General features: G+C 47.7%; 1 protein-coding gene across 1 annotated transcript in view; it reads left to right on the top strand.

The window, feature by feature from the left end:
• Window positions 1-14,767, top strand: part of LOC135817695 (protein IMPACT-A-like) — a 19,632-nt gene extending 4,865 nt beyond the window's left edge. Inside the window, exons 5-13 of the mRNA XM_065330926.1 lie at window positions 4,449-4,537; window positions 5,267-5,388; window positions 5,899-6,082; window positions 6,435-6,526; window positions 7,251-7,324; window positions 7,915-8,005; window positions 9,773-9,813; window positions 10,032-10,125; window positions 13,868-14,767. Coding sequence (XP_065186998.1) covers window positions 4,449-4,537; window positions 5,267-5,388; window positions 5,899-6,082; window positions 6,435-6,526; window positions 7,251-7,324; window positions 7,915-8,005; window positions 9,773-9,813; window positions 10,032-10,125; window positions 13,868-13,909 — 829 coding nt within the window. The 3' untranslated portion in view covers window positions 13,910-14,767. The remainder of the gene's footprint in view (window positions 1-4,448; window positions 4,538-5,266; window positions 5,389-5,898; window positions 6,083-6,434; window positions 6,527-7,250; window positions 7,325-7,914; window positions 8,006-9,772; window positions 9,814-10,031; window positions 10,126-13,867) is intronic.
• The last annotated feature ends 647 nt before the right edge of the window (window positions 14,768-15,414 follow it).

Genomic DNA, 15,414 nt, shown 5'->3' with positions numbered 1-15,414 from the left:
CACTGCCAAGTATGTGTTTCAAGCCCTTGTTGGACTGTACGTGGTGTTTGTCATTATCGGCCTCCCATGCTTCACATGGCTGCTGTACTTTGAGTTAAGTCAGATAAGACCGGCGGTGGAAGAGCCGACTCACCCTATGAAATACCTCTACAGACCAGAGCTGGTCGAGGTGTCCGAGGACCTGATGTGGAAAGTCAATGAGAACCTATGAGATGGGTGGATAAGCAGAGCGATGACGATGTTGACGTCAACAACTGCCGTCCAATATGCTGCTGTTGAAATGTCCCGATCACCCGTGGCATGTCAGAATGTCAAGCATGGGTATGTAGCGTTCCGACGCTGTGATAGCACGTTGAAATGGCTGATTGCTGGTTGCGATGCCTGATCTTGGTTTTGTTCAAGAAGTTTGATCATGATATTTGATCATGATGTTTGATCATGATGTTTGATCATGATGTTTGATCATGATGTTTGATCATGATGTTTGATCATGATATTTGATCATGATGTTTGATCATGGTGTTTGATCATGATGTTGATCAAGAGAGGCTTTATCATGGTTTTGAACTTTTGATCATGATGCTTGATCATGGTTGTGACACGCTGCCCAGTGGTCTGTCAGTGTGGACTGCTCATGGCCCGCAGAGAATAGGCAAACAGTGTACACGTACGTACCTGCACATGTACAAGTCACAGGTTCTGCAAACGTCCGCTCTCAGACGACATTCATATACATGTAGCCAAGACGTTGGTTCTGCGAGAGAGTAGTTTTACTCGCTGTTCAGGCAACTGGCCGTGCAACCAGTTGTTCTGCAGTGCTGCATGAAGGACAGACCTAGAGCTTGAACCCTGGTCACCGGAACAAGCGCAGCCATGATGCTGTGCATCTGCTGGTGTTTTTATTGCTATCTCAGCTGCGCTGCTGGTAGCAGTGCGTTGAATAGAGTGGACGTAATCAGTCCTCGCTTTTGTAATTTCTCTGCTGAGTTAGCAGTTGAGCTGTAGTACTACAGTACTGGGTGCAGTGTTGCTGCATGCTTCTGTTCTACCGAGCCAGTTTTACGGCTCCTTCCTTGTTGCGTTATGTTTTACTTTTATCATGCGGTGGTGCATTATTTTTTGCTGTTTGGGTATTAGGGGAATGGTGTTGTTTGTGCCATGCCTTTACGTTTATGTTTGGTCACTATCTTCTTTTTTTTAAATGTATTTCTCTTTACTCGCTGGTGTTAGCATGGACAAGCAGTCGCTGTGTGCTGGTCATGCAGGTCACCTGCAGCTTAGCATGTCTTAGTTTCACGCTTAGTGCAGTCAGGATTCCAACTGAACAGTTCATTTGTAGCAACCTCTTTCTGGTAATGTTAGGAAATAATGTCAGGTGCTGGGCAACGACCCTGGTATTTCGGGCACTTGCCTATGCACTTGAAGACAGCACAGGATGCACTGCTGGATGAATTTTCCATGCTACCGTTGTGCTTTCATGTGAGTGTGTGGAAGGACATGGATTGTGTGTTTGTGTGTGTGGGGGGGGGGGGGGGGTGTACGCGTGTGTGCGTGCACGCGTGTACGCACTCGCTTTGTGTGACGGACGGTTGCGAGCCGCCCGTTTGTACTTGAACTTAGAGGTCAGTGAGGTGGGGGGGGGGGGGGGGGGGGTGGGGCAGGAGTTGAAAGAGTAGTCAAATTTTTAGCAGTATGGGGGCGAAAGTGTATGGCCAATTCTGTACAACACGACAGTATCGGCACGAAATCGACCGTGATGGCCTGGCAGAACACAGCCGTTGAGTTCAGGACATGTACATGTACAGTCAAATCTGCTGTAGGCGACCATCTACCGTTAGCGACCGATTTTCCGTGCACCGACGGTTTCACATACAAACTGATCTGTCCAGAGCGACCATCTGCTGTGCGCGACCAGCGGCCGCGATTTCATGCACGGTGGCTGCATTCAAATCTGCTGTAAGCGACCGCGACCCAGGTTCAGTCAGGTGCGAAACTGTACTTGCCAGTGCGCTGTCAACTGCAAAGTGTGAAAATGCGCTGTCTTGCAAGTGCGATCGACTGGCGCCTGGCCTGTACTGAGGCTGTGCTGTAGCTCTCAAGTCCAGGCAGTGTCGATCTACTGCATGCCGCGTCGCATACGCGTGCTATACGGGTATGGTCGTCGTTGAATATCCAATAAAATGATATTAAAGGGGAAGTTAAGGCAAAAAAATAAAATTTCACCAGTTGTAGTCTTCGGGGTGCTGAGTCGAATGGTCTTGGTCCGAGAAAGCTAAGACGCTCCTTCCTACTTCGAGTACTCGAATCCCAATCGAACTCGCGCACTTCCACCGAAACTGGGTGACTGCGCCCTACTAGATGGGGATTTGTATGCAAAATGTCACTAAAAGCGCCATTTCGTTCTTATAAAAGCACGGATGACCGCGATTGGCCCATATGTTGTAGTCTTTTGGACGCTGAATCGACTGGTTTTGGTCCGAAAAGGCTGCGATGCAGCGTTCCTCCTTTATTCCCAATCGAACATGGTTGAGCAAGTGGTCACGTGCTCCTGGGAGCCCAAATCACCTGGTCACCACGCCAGCAGGCGACAACTTTTACACCAAGGTTCAACTCGAGTGACAGGACTGCACCCAAAAATGGTCAAACAGGCTAGTAAGTTGTACCCTGCAGGCACGGTGACCAGGTGACTGGCGTACGCAGGAGCACGTGACTGCTTGTTCAACCATGTTCGATTGGGAATAAAGGAGGAACGCTGCATCGCAGCCTTTTCGGACCAAAACCAGTCGACTCAGCGTCCAAAAGACTACAACATATGGGCCAATCGCGGTCATCCGTGCTGTTATAAGAACGAAATGGCGCTTTTAGTGACATTTTGCATACAAATCTCCATCTAGTAGGGCGCAGTCACCCAGTTTCGGTGGAAGTGCGCGAGTTCGATTGGGATTCCAGTAGGAAGGGAGCATCTCAGCTTCCTCGGACCAAGACCATTCGACTCAGCAACCCGAAGACTACAACTGGTGAAATTTTAATTTTTCCCTTAACTTCCCCTTTAAAAATCACATTATTCTCGTCGATTTGAGTACATGGAAGCATATACAGTCAAATCTGCCGTTAGCGACCTCTGCTGTAGGCGACCATCTACCGTTAGCGACCGATTTTCCGTGCACCGACGGTTTCACATACAAACTGATCTGTCCAGAGCGACCATCTGCTGTGCGCGACCAGCGACCGCGATTTCATGCACGGTGGCTGCATTCAAATCTGCTGTAAGCGACCGCGACCCAGGTTCAGTAAGGTGCGAAACTGTACTTGCCAGTGTGCTGTCAACTGCAAAGTGTGAAAATGCGCTGTCTTGCAAGTGCGATCGACTGGCGCCTGGCCTGTACTGAGGCTGTGCTGTAGCTCTCAAGTCCAGGCAGTGTCGATCTACTGCTGTGTCGCATACGCGTACTATACGGGTATGGTCGTCGTTGAATATCCAATAAAATGATATTAAAAATCACATTATTCTCGTCGATTTGAGTACATGGAAGCATATACCTGGTATGCCGGATTTACCATACATCTGCCGTAAGAGACCATCTGCCGGAAGCGACCGCTTTTTCTTGCACCAAGGGGCGGTCGCTTACGACAGATTTGACTGTACCTGGTATGCCGGATTTACCATACATCTGCCGTAAGAGACCATCTGCCGTAAGCGACCGCTTTTTCTTGCACCAAGGGGCGGTCGCTTACGACAGATTTGACTGTATTTGTATTCCAAGGAGTTCTGCATATGCGTGTATGTGCAGAGCTCCCTGGCGTACTCACTGATGCCATTGACAGAGCAGACGCATAGCCCGCATGGGGCACGGGAGGCACGTGCACCCCCCCCCCCCCCCCCTAAATTTCGACCTAGATTCAGCATGCACGTTATGACCGTGAATGGCATGCACCAGCCATCCTACACATATGCGGCCGTGCACCGACCCCCCCCCCCCCCCCCCCCCCAAAAGTGGGACCAACTACGCCCCTGCTAGAGGATTTACGTTAGTGGTGCATGTGGACAATGTGGCCAAGGACATGCTTACCTGCTTACCTATACACAGTGCATGCATACAGGGAACCCTGCCATGCATGTATGTTCCAGTGAGTTCTGACACATAACAGTTACATACCCCTGATGCCATGGCTTGGCTTTAGGATTGCATTGTTGGCAAGACAGTCGGAGTCGCTACGTTTATAATGGTCTTGACCGTACAACAGTTCATACCCCAGATGGTGGAGAATTGATGGGCTGTCACATTTTCCATTCTAAGCCCATTACTTCACGGAGGCAAGACCCCACTCGTCAGGGAGCTGTGCAAACTCGAATATGTTGGCAGTACTGGTAGTGGTTTTCACTAGGTTTCACATTTCACCACCCTGAGATTTTTGTTGGTATGCTTGTGTGGTGCTTTGGTTTGCAGGGAAGCCCCAGGTGAAGTTGTCCTCTACCGCTGGGGAGAGTGGTTGAGAGAGTTCCTTGTCCACCAATCCGAAACGCTAAGTAGTTTATGTACGTGCTGTGGCAACATGGGCCTTGTCAGTGTGTGTGTGTGGGTGTGGGTGTGCTTTTGAACATTTCAACCATATCGGTCTTCTTCAGAATGAAGACCAGTACAGTACTGTCGGGCGCCGAAGAACTGGGGGGGGGCAGGGTTCTAGCCTAGCCCGTTCCTATTTTTAGCGAACACAGCGGTTTCGTTCTTATTCGATGGTACAGTCTTACATGACTACACTTATGCAGAATTATACGTATGAGTGTACATTATAGTGTACATTATAGTGTACATTATAGTGCGCATTACAGACTTACAGTGTCCGTTCTTATCTGCAAAAAATCCAGCCTAGACCGTCCTTAGAAATTCTAGCCTGGCCATTCTTCGGCGCCCGACAGAACTGTATGGTCGAAACGTTAAGATTCTTCTATCAAGTCTTGCTCCTGTTATGTGGTTCGGCTACCTACTGTTGCATGTTATGTCTGTCTGTCTGTTTGTCTGTCTGTCTGGCCGTGTGTCTGTCCGTGTATCTGTCTGTCTGTCTGTCTATCCATGTGTCTGTCCGCGTGTCTGTCCGTGTGGGTGTGTGTTTGTGTGCGAGTTTGTATGACTGTGTGTACATGTGTGTGCATGCAAGCATGCATCATGACTGCATGTGTTTTGTCCGTGAGTCCCGTATTGCAGCCTTTCCATGTACATTGCGTTGTATTCTTAGCGGGTCTGTTTTTGTCCTCACTCACTCACAGGCACAGGACCTGATGAAGATCGACATTCTCCGAATCACATAGCAGCGGCCCCTGCTGCCAGCACTGCTGCTGTAGCTGCAGCTGCTGAGAGTCTAGCTGATGATACAACCGGTCTCAGCCAGGTGAGCTGATTTGTCCACAGAATGTACCGCATTTTTTCAGAATGTACCCGTATGTCTTTGTTCTATTGCAGGGACCACCATAAGTGTTGCCATTTACCTTTGGAGTACAAAACGTTGGGTTTTCCCTCTTCAACTCCTTCAAACTGATGACTTGTTTGTCGATGTAGCACCTTTTCCCCTTTTTTACTGTCACTGGTTACTTGTAGTTGTGAATGACTGCAGATGGAGTCAGTGCGAATTACTGTGGAAGAGGAAACTTCTCCTTTCTCTTTCTTCTCTTTCCGATGTCTCTCACCTTCCTTTACATTTCTCTTGAGAAAGCGCTACAGTACTGTCGGGCGCCGAAGAACAGAACGCCGAAGAACAGCCTCGGGCTAGAATTTTACCAGGCTAGGAGGCAGACCCCCTCCCCCCCCCCCCCCAGTTCTTCGGCGACCGACAGTACTGCACATAGGTGAGTGTTCCTAGAATATCTGCAACATATTATTTCTCTTTGCTGTCGCCATACAGCGCACTATCGCAGCACTGTCCTTATCTGATCATCCAGAGCCCAGGCCAGCATCTCACAGCCACAGTCACGTCCAACAGGCACACGCCACTCCGGAGGTGCAGCAGCAGCAGCCGTCCAGCATGGGCGGAGGACCGCGGCGTGCTGTGCAGATGGTGGGCAAGGCAGCTGCACGACTGCAATCAGGTCAGTGCAGCTCTGTAGTGATCCATACATGTCGCCAAGCATAGTGCATTTCTTCAGTGGTGCAGACATGTCACCTAGTCACCAAGCATAGTGTAGGTCTGTAGTGATGCATACATGCCATCTTTATGTCACCAAGCGTACTCTTGGTATTGGTGCCGTGGTGTAATGCACACATGTCAAGCATACTCTTGGTCTTGGTAGTGTGGTACATACATGTCAAGCATACTCTTTGTCTCCTCGCCACGGCTTCTTCAGTTTGCTACAATGCGCTGCTACTTGTAATTGTAAAAATTAATGGCTATATTTGATGAAATTTTAGGAATTGGTGATTGTTTGTGTTTTGTTTCTGCAGAAAAAGCACCAACTATTCTGCATGGTGAAACAATGACGGATCGAAAGAGCACGTTTCAGCCTCACTGCGCAGCCGTGACCACTCTGGACCAGGTAGGTTAACACAATGCACATACAGTCGAACCTCTTTAGGACGAACACCAAGGGACCGACGGTATTTGTTCGCAATAACGGGAGTTCTTCTTATCCATAATATGCCTTACCCAGGTAATACACAGTGATGAATCCAATAGCGCTTGGAATTCTAGTTCTTCTTAAGCGAAAGTTTGTCTTATCAGTGTTCTTCTTAACGAGGTTTCACTGTACTTGTACATGTATGCCTCTCTGTAACTGTAGTTCAGAAATACATGTCCCTGATTTACGTGTGTGTGTGGGGGGGGGGGGGGAGAGATTGAAGGATAATAGGCCAAGTAATGTGCCGCTTCCAATGCCGGTGCTATGACGGCCCAGATGTGCAGCTTGCCTTCATCTTCACCTGACTATCATTGTCATTGTTGTCGTCATCATTATCGACAGTAGCAGCACTTCCATCTCCCGCTGCTATGCTGGACGAAATACCTACTCTCAGAGCACACTATTGCCGTAATAAAAGCCCGTTGTTGCTATAATCACGGTAACTGTCTGTAACTGATATGGTTGGTGCTTCAGATCCGTGGCAGGATTTAAACACCACAGCTATCAGTGGGGAATGCGGTGCTGTGTGAAGGAGTGTGGTAAAGTGTTGATTCAGTGTTGTGTATATGTGTGTGTGTGTGTGTGTGTGCGCGCGCGCGCGTGCGTGTGTGCATGTGCATGTGTGTGTGGGATATGCATCTAGGTCAAGCTGGTGCAAGCAGAGTTGTTGACCAATCGAAAGATAGCATCCGCCACACATAACATTATGGCCTACAGGTGAGCAAGGCTGTCCATGCACTCGCCACACACTCGCCACGCACTGTCCATGTATTGTCCATGCACTATCCATGCATTGTCCATGCACTCGCCATGCACTGTCCATGCACTGTCCATGTACTTTCCATGCACTCGCCATGCACTATCCATGCCCGAATGACCGGTTCAGGCGGTGAGCCAGCCTGGCACTAACACCTAAAACTGGTACTGTGGGTCTGATGAGGTATTGATAGGATTCACGAACCTATGACGCATCCTGAGCGTTTGCCCTGTAAGACCTCTATCCTGTACTCTGCTGGCATGTGCTGCCCTTGACTGTATGTATGTATGTATGTGTATACCATGGTAACCTTGACCCAATCAAGTTGTTGTTGTTGCTGCTGCTGCTGCTGCTACTGTTATTGTTGTTGTTGTTGTTGTTGTTGTTGTTGTTATTGTTGTTGTTGTTGTTGTTGTTGTTGTTGTTGTTGTTGTTGTTGTTGTTGTTGTTGTTGTTGTTGTTGTTGTTGTTGTTGTTGTTGTTGTTGTTGTTGTTGCTGTTGTTGTTGGCATTTGTTGTGGTGATGGCTGGCGGTATTGGCGGTGGTTAGAATATTTGATGAAGCTCGCAACGCCTGGCTGCAGGACAGTGATGATGATGGAGAGACTGCTGCTGGATCACGCATGCTACATCTTATGCAGGTTGGTCACGCTTGCTAGTAGCATTGCACCGTGCTGCAAGTAAACTTGGTCAAAGCACTGCTGCATGTTAACTTGATTTTGATTCTTTCTGTGCCAGCAGCTGGCATGATCACCTAGTCGCAACACAATTTCTTTGCCTGGTGAGCAAATTGCCAGGAAAGTGTTGAAGATTACGTGAAAGATACCATTGAGCTGAACGTGCCGAGCAGTTTACTCAAACAACGGCAATTCCAGAACTGTATCCAATCCTCAGAGTGAATCAATGGAGCTAACCGACCGTACCGTATTTTCCGAGTATAAGACGCACTTTGAACTCAAGATTTACTCAAAAAAGGGGGATGCTGCGTATACTTCAATGATCAACTTTACAGTGATAAATAGTGTAGATGTCTGTATTTCGTGGCAAAAAGGGGGGAGGGTACAGCTTTACACTCCAGAAAATACGGTATTTTTATTTTGGATGCAGCATAATCAGTTATGGGGCTTGAAAGTGATGACGTCAAAAACGGCCAGGGAGTACTAAGTTGACATCAGATTTCTATTTTGGATCCACTAAGGTGTGACTTTGCTATTGCCTCAGTGTGTGGGTGCATAGCAACCCACTCATGTCGTATGCAGGGGTGATTTTTACTTCGACACCAGTTGTAACCCCGCCCCCAGTAGCCAAATCAGTAAGTTTCACTGGTTACATCACCTTGCTGTGAGTAAGACGGCTTGAAATGTGCTTGGATCCATACAAAAACTGGATCCAAGTGGATCCAATTTTTGAATTTTTGAAATTGTTGCTATGCTGTGACGTAGCACTTTCAAGCCCTATTATAGTACTCTCTCTAGTCTCTATACTTCCTGATGAAGCCTGAATGCGAACATTTAGAGGTTACTTTATTGTAATTGCAGTGAAAGGCCGTGGTGGTGGTGGTGGTGGTGAAAGTGTTAGAGGCGGATGGTTAATTGGCTGCAGTGGAGCCTTCGAGTATTGAAGAGAGTGTCAGCAGAGCAGTGAAAAAGTATTGCTGCCGTCCCTAGCTCCAATTCTCTTAGCTCTTGTCCCATCGCTTGTGACAGAAGCCCATCGAGTTCATCTACTGCGGATGTCAATTCGCAAATGGCAACCCGCCTGAGACCTATGTCCTTGCTGTTTCTACTTTTTAAAGGAGCATATTCTTGTGGAGAACGCTTCGTCTTAGCAGGAGGCTAATCCAGCTGGGCTCCACTTTGCACATGTACTTCAGTAGCTTCTATACTGTGATGGCTGATTGTACTACGGCCGTGCAGGCTACCTGCACAGCAATGTCTCAAAATGCCCGTCACTTTTCATTTGTTGAAGAGGTTGGTAAAAGTGGGCATTGAGTGGTCTCGTTTGAAACATAGCATCCCAACGCGACCTTGTGCAACAAACAAACTGTGGAGACAGCTACCCATCTTGCCGTTGTCATCTGTAGTGATGTCTGAAAGACTGGGGTGGTCGACATCCTGTCAGACTAGAGTGTCTGCATCCGGTTGTGCAGTCAACTCCACAACTACGACCCACTTCCTCAGTACTATCATAGAGAGGTGCGGGTCCGGCAAAGAAGAGAAAACAGGGAGTAAGGTATTGACTTACTCAGGTCAGTAGGAGGAACTATTCCCAGCTGTAATACCCAGTAAACTTTGCTGCATGATATCTCAGCTGTCATGTTGTCATAGACCAACACACATCGAGTTTTAGAAAAACTGTTCAACCATAACAGTGAACAGTTTCTGCTTGTGTCCGTGTTGTGCTTGTAGATTTTAGATGTGAAGAATGTGGTGGTGATAGTCACTCGCTGGTAAGGACACTGTTCTCTCTCTCTCTCTCTCTCTCTCTCGCTCTCTCTCTCTCTCTCTCTCTCTCTCTCTCTCTCTCTCTCTCTCTCTCGCTCTCGCTCTATCAATCTCTCTCTCTCTCTCACTGAGTGCACCTGTACAATCTAGTGTCGTCATGTGATCTAGTGTCGTCATGTGATCTAGTGTCACGGACTCATCATGATTGTGTTGTTGCCTTCAGGTACGGTGGTATACATCTGGGTGCCGACCGCTTTAAGCACATCAACAGCTGTACGCGCTCAGTGCTTGTGCAGTTTGGTGCCGTTCCAGAAAAGGTGAGTGTTCACGGAATGATGCCTTCAGCATGAATGTGTGTTTTCCACTCACTCATGTTTCACTGTTGACAAGGAGAAAGTTTCTTATGTGTAGCTTTACTCACTGGCAGATTTAGCACCAGGCTTCTAGCCAAAGGAGGGTGAGGGGGGGGGGGGGTGCAGCCCCCCCCCCCCCCCCCCCCCCGCTCTGATGGTGCCCCCCCCCCCCTACTCTGATAGTATACCACTCTACTCATTTTTCAATTTTTGTGCTTGCTGCGCCCGTACGTTGCATCTTGCGTGACAAGGCAATAGTGGTACACAGAAAAATGGGTGAACTGGTTGTGCCCCCCCCCCCCCCCCACACACGCACACATTTTTTTCCTGGCTAGAACCCAGACCACTATTTATTTTCATTTTGTAAATACTGCAGTAGAGTATTAAAAGGAAACGAGGAAAGCAGCGGGGCACAAGTTAGGCGCTAGAGTCCACCAACTAAACCAGATTTTGAACAGCCAGACGTACACCTAGCAAGATTTGGTACCACGAGTCAACGGTTTCATCAAAAGTCCGGCGTAATAGCGAACGATGCCAGAGCATCGACAAGATCTGAAGCGAGCGAGATGTGGAGCGAGTGTTGGTGGACTTAGGAACGGGGATAGCCAGGCGCGCCAGCAAACCAAAATGATCACTGATGGCCAATGGCAGCACTTCGTGAGTTCCATCGAGCGCAGCAGATGAGAGGAACAAATCGATCATCTTCCGGGAAAGACTTGTGATCCGAGTTGGGGAATGCACGTAGTTGACCAGACCGGTGTTCGCGCAAACGTCATGGAGGGGGGGGGGGGGGACGAGGGGCTATGGATCATGGATGTCAACATTAAAGTCTCCAAACAGAGTGACCTATCCCGCAGCTGTTTCGGTTACACACTCCAACTTTGCCTCTAGTTTCTCCAGTATGCGACAGGTTCTGATGGGGGTCTGTAGCAGCAGCCAAACATGTTTTTTCTGCGGTCAATTGTTACCTCTAGCCAAAGCAATTCCAAATCGGGTGACTCCAGTTCTCTGCAACGCCTCACCACAAGGCTCTTATGGCAGTAAATAGCAACTCCGCCGCCATGACCGCCTCTGTCCTTTCGGTGTAGAGTGAAATGGGGAATGGAAAGTTCACGATCATAAAAGCTGTCATCCAACCATGTTTCGGCCAGACACATAAACACGATACCTCGAGTGGCGACAAGCTGCTCGATGTCTGTGACCTTGCACCCTAGACTACATACATTCAGAAACGATAATGGTAGAAAATATGTATTTTCTGATAATATATAAAAAAAAAGAGGAGAAAACACATGAGACCGAGTTATGCAGCCAGCAACTGTCCACGGCTGTATCAAGATGATCATAGAAACAGTCAGAAAGTGCGATAATACTAATAGGGCACAAACTGACTGGCTACTGAGACATTCAGCGACCTGAGACCTACCTCTAACACACCTCCAGTGCGCAAACCAGCGGCCTGTCAGTAGCCTGTCAGTTTTGTACCATATTATTGCACTTTCTGACTGTTCATTATATTGTTACAGTCGTGGATAGCTGCATAACTCGTTCTCATGTGTTTTCTTCTCTTTTTTACATTTATTATTGGCTCAGAATCCGAGTTAATATTTTGTGATAGGACCATAATTAAAGCTTAAGTTATAAATACATGATGCGATGCTATCCTGAAACACATACCACTGTCTTGGCGTACGATTCGATGGAGAGGGGCCGCTAGCACTGTGATGCACTTCCCATGGGCTGCTTTCTCTTGCGTGACATTATCCTCAGTTCTGTCGGGGGTGACACTTGGGCGGGAACGCTTGGGGTTGCCCTAATTGACTTCGCCTTCGCATGAAGCCGCTTTGCAGTCTTGAGCCGGTGGCCGGTGTTGATGGTGGACATTTTTGGTCTGGTTTGATGGTACTGCTTGCCCCAGGGGTTCATGAGCTGAGCTGTTTGGTGTACCACCCACTTCTTCTGTCTCTGAGGAGCTTGACTGATGGTCATCGTCTGATTCGCTATCAGATTCTTTGCCTTGTCGGTTACCTTGTCGGTTGCCTTGACGGTTGCTTTGTGTGTTGGCAAATATGTCTGAGAGAGGTACCTCCGCTCGCTGCTCAGACTCGGTGGAGAGTAGGCTGGCGTTGTTTTCGTTTTTCTTTTCGGACGACGAGTCCACGGCTCTGTTGTTGGACGAAGTCTCGGTGGTTGGTTTGGTTAGTTGAGTCTTTTCCGGGCAGTCCTTGGTGATGTGCCCTGGCTTGCTGCATAGCCTGCATGTGGGTGTTTGTTCAGCATGGTACACGCGGAAATTGCTCTTCCCGTCCCGTAATTTGACGTACAATGGTACGGTCTTGTTTGTGCCAAGTTTGAAGGTGGCGAACCTCACCCCTGTCGCAATGAAATGACATCTCGGATTTGAAGTCTACCATGGCGTATGGCACCCGGCACTGTACCGTACTGAGACAGTGCAGCTTCTACGGCTCCATCAGTCACCCACACAGGAATGTCATGAGTATGGAGCTGGGCGTTGGGGTACCCGCCAAACATTCAGGAGAAGTATGCCGTCCATTGAGCACGAAGCCGTTCTTGGACACCAAACTGGCTAATGATGATTCCGTAAAGGTTATTCTACACTGCCCCGGGGAACTCCCCTGTACAGACAGGATCACCTCAGCCTCGATTCCATGATTTTCCAGGCAATGCACGTAGGTGGCCAGCTTGATATCTCTGACTGCCGGAAAAACAACTGTCCGGGCCATCAGTTCTCTGGCGCTCGGTGTTCTCCACGGCTCCACGGATGCTTCCATAGCTTCACTGACTTCACCACTGCTCCCAGAGGCCCCTGGAGAGGGATCCCGCTAGGCAGCATGTCTAAAACAGATTTGGGTCCGAGCTCGAAAAACCGCATCCGACTTCAAGTTCGAATTCCAATGACTGCAAGTACAATGTAGTACAGGTCAAGTCATTGATGTGTGCCAACTCTCCACTGACACTAGTCATGTATCCTTTTCTTGATATCAGAACAGGGTTGAGTGAGTGAACAATTGGTGCGGTAAGAGCCTGACTGGCGGCAGCACTGATTGCCACACCCCAGGGCCCTGTCCTCCACCTTGTGCACCAAGGTTTTCCTACACTGAGTAGAATAATAGGGAACCTAAATAGTACTAAGCGGTACAAGTAGGAGATGGACACATTGGATCCTTTTGAAATTTGTACAAATACACGCCCCCGGCCTGTGCTAGGGATTGGGTTCATTTTTGCCTCCCGGGTGCAATGCGTGGGTGCCTTTCTTTCTTTGCATCATCATTTTTTTATGCGGTCAATAAAAACAGGAGATTGACATAATATTATTATTTCGAAGTCGACAGCATGTTACAAGGCGGAGGACGCAGAGTGCTCCTGACCACAATCATGACCCCTGCCTTGTAACATGCTGTCATAACCCCTGCCTTGTAACATGATGTCGACTTCAAAAACATGTTAACCCTGTCAAGCAAGGCTTCTATAAGTAGGAGATTGGTGAGTCGCCATAGTGACAACGGTGATGTTCACAACACTGTCCTGAATTGTCCATGCCACTCACTGGCGTGTGCCTAAAAATGGCTTCACAGGAGGTTCTCTCCACCACAAGTAGCACTCCACTATCCTAGAGCTGGTCTCTTACTCACAACTCACCGTTGTCTTCTGCCAATGATCTGTCACATTGCCGCTGTGAATGCAGGAGCAGGCAAAGTCGGGAAAGGGCAAGAAGAGCAAGAAGTAGACTGATTACCAGCACACGTACACCTGCCTGGACTGAAACCGTCAGTTCACAACTCTGCTATGACCTTTAAGGCTTGTGTAACTTATTTTGTGCTGTGTTCTGCGCACGGCTTATTATTTTGTAGATGCTCAAAGGACTGATGACAGATTGTAGCGTTAGGAGTGAAGTTTAAAAGTGCAAGGAGCTAGTGTGCTCGTTGCATGGCTTGACTGCTAGGACAGTGACCACACCGCAGTACTGTACAATGCATATATGCATATGCACAGTGACCACACCACACTACTGTACGGTGTACTGGCTGGCTAGCACTCCGTGCTGGGAACACAGCACCGTGTGACGGTGCGGCACCACCACCATATGGGTGGTAGCCTAACCTAGCTTCTGTGTTGACAGGCAGCCAGGTGCTTATCAAGTTATAGTAGCAATGTGACCTACATCCAGTGCATGCAGTTGGCCTGTTGAGCTTCTCATTCAGTGCAGTGACTTGTATTGATCATGTTCTTTCTTTCTAGAAACTCATCTATAGCTGATGGTGGGTAGTGGTTCAGCAATTTTTTTAAATATAATTTCCCTCTTGCTCTTTAGGTATTAGATAAGGCTGATCTATTTTCAAAGAGTATGCAGCAGCAGCTGAAATAAAACTGCTGCTTTCGGCCTGTTTATCAATTTTTTAAATCAATTTCAGCGCTGTATGGAGGAAATTTATTTGTCAGTATCTACAACTTGGAGTCCTGTTGCTGGTGTAATGGTGTCGGCTAGAGAGATTTGGTCGAGGTGGATTTGCTTCATTTCATTGATCGATTTTCCTCTATAATAGCAGTGTATCCGTTATAAAGTTCCTTGTATCTGTGCCATGGTTACACGGAGGTATGGTCTGGGATCTAAATGACTGGTTTAGCGTACACTAGTACAGTCTGTATCGGCTATAGCGTACCCTTTTGATTTCCGTGATTTTATCACTATAACCGATGCATCACTATATGCGATACGATCGATTTTTTTCTTTTTTCGATCGACGCATGAAAGGCAAGGAAATACTTCCAGCTAGCATGGCGTTTTGACAAATGAGCATGCTGCATAGTTGACAGTGCCCGCATTTCCATAAAAATATTCTGTTATGTACATGTACATGTATCACTATAAAAATAAGCAACGTGAAGAAAGTAAAAAAAATAGGGCCTTTGATATCATTGCTACATGTATTTTAAAGTTATCACTATAGCCGATAATAATATAGTGTGTTATGCATGTTTTGATTCTTTGTTGCCATCATAATATCCGATATATCATTACATCCGATAATATTGGTTATAGTGATATTTGTATTGGACAAAATACGTTTTGCTTTTGATATTTCGTACCAATTTCACTGTAGCCGATATATTCTTATATCCGGTCACTCTATAGCCGATACAGACTGTACTATACTTGCGATGTCCATGCCAATGAAGAAGTTTGTTTAAGGGAAATTACCAAAGGAACAGTTGCTTTGCCTGTGGTACGTG

This window comes from Sycon ciliatum, chromosome 5 (genome assembly GCF_964019385.1).
Source record: "Sycon ciliatum chromosome 5, ocSycCili1.1, whole genome shotgun sequence".
NCBI lineage: Eukaryota > Metazoa > Porifera > Calcarea > Leucosolenida > Sycettidae > Sycon > Sycon ciliatum.
Note: the sequence above shows the minus strand (reverse complement) of the source record. Positions and strands in the feature narration are given on the sequence as shown.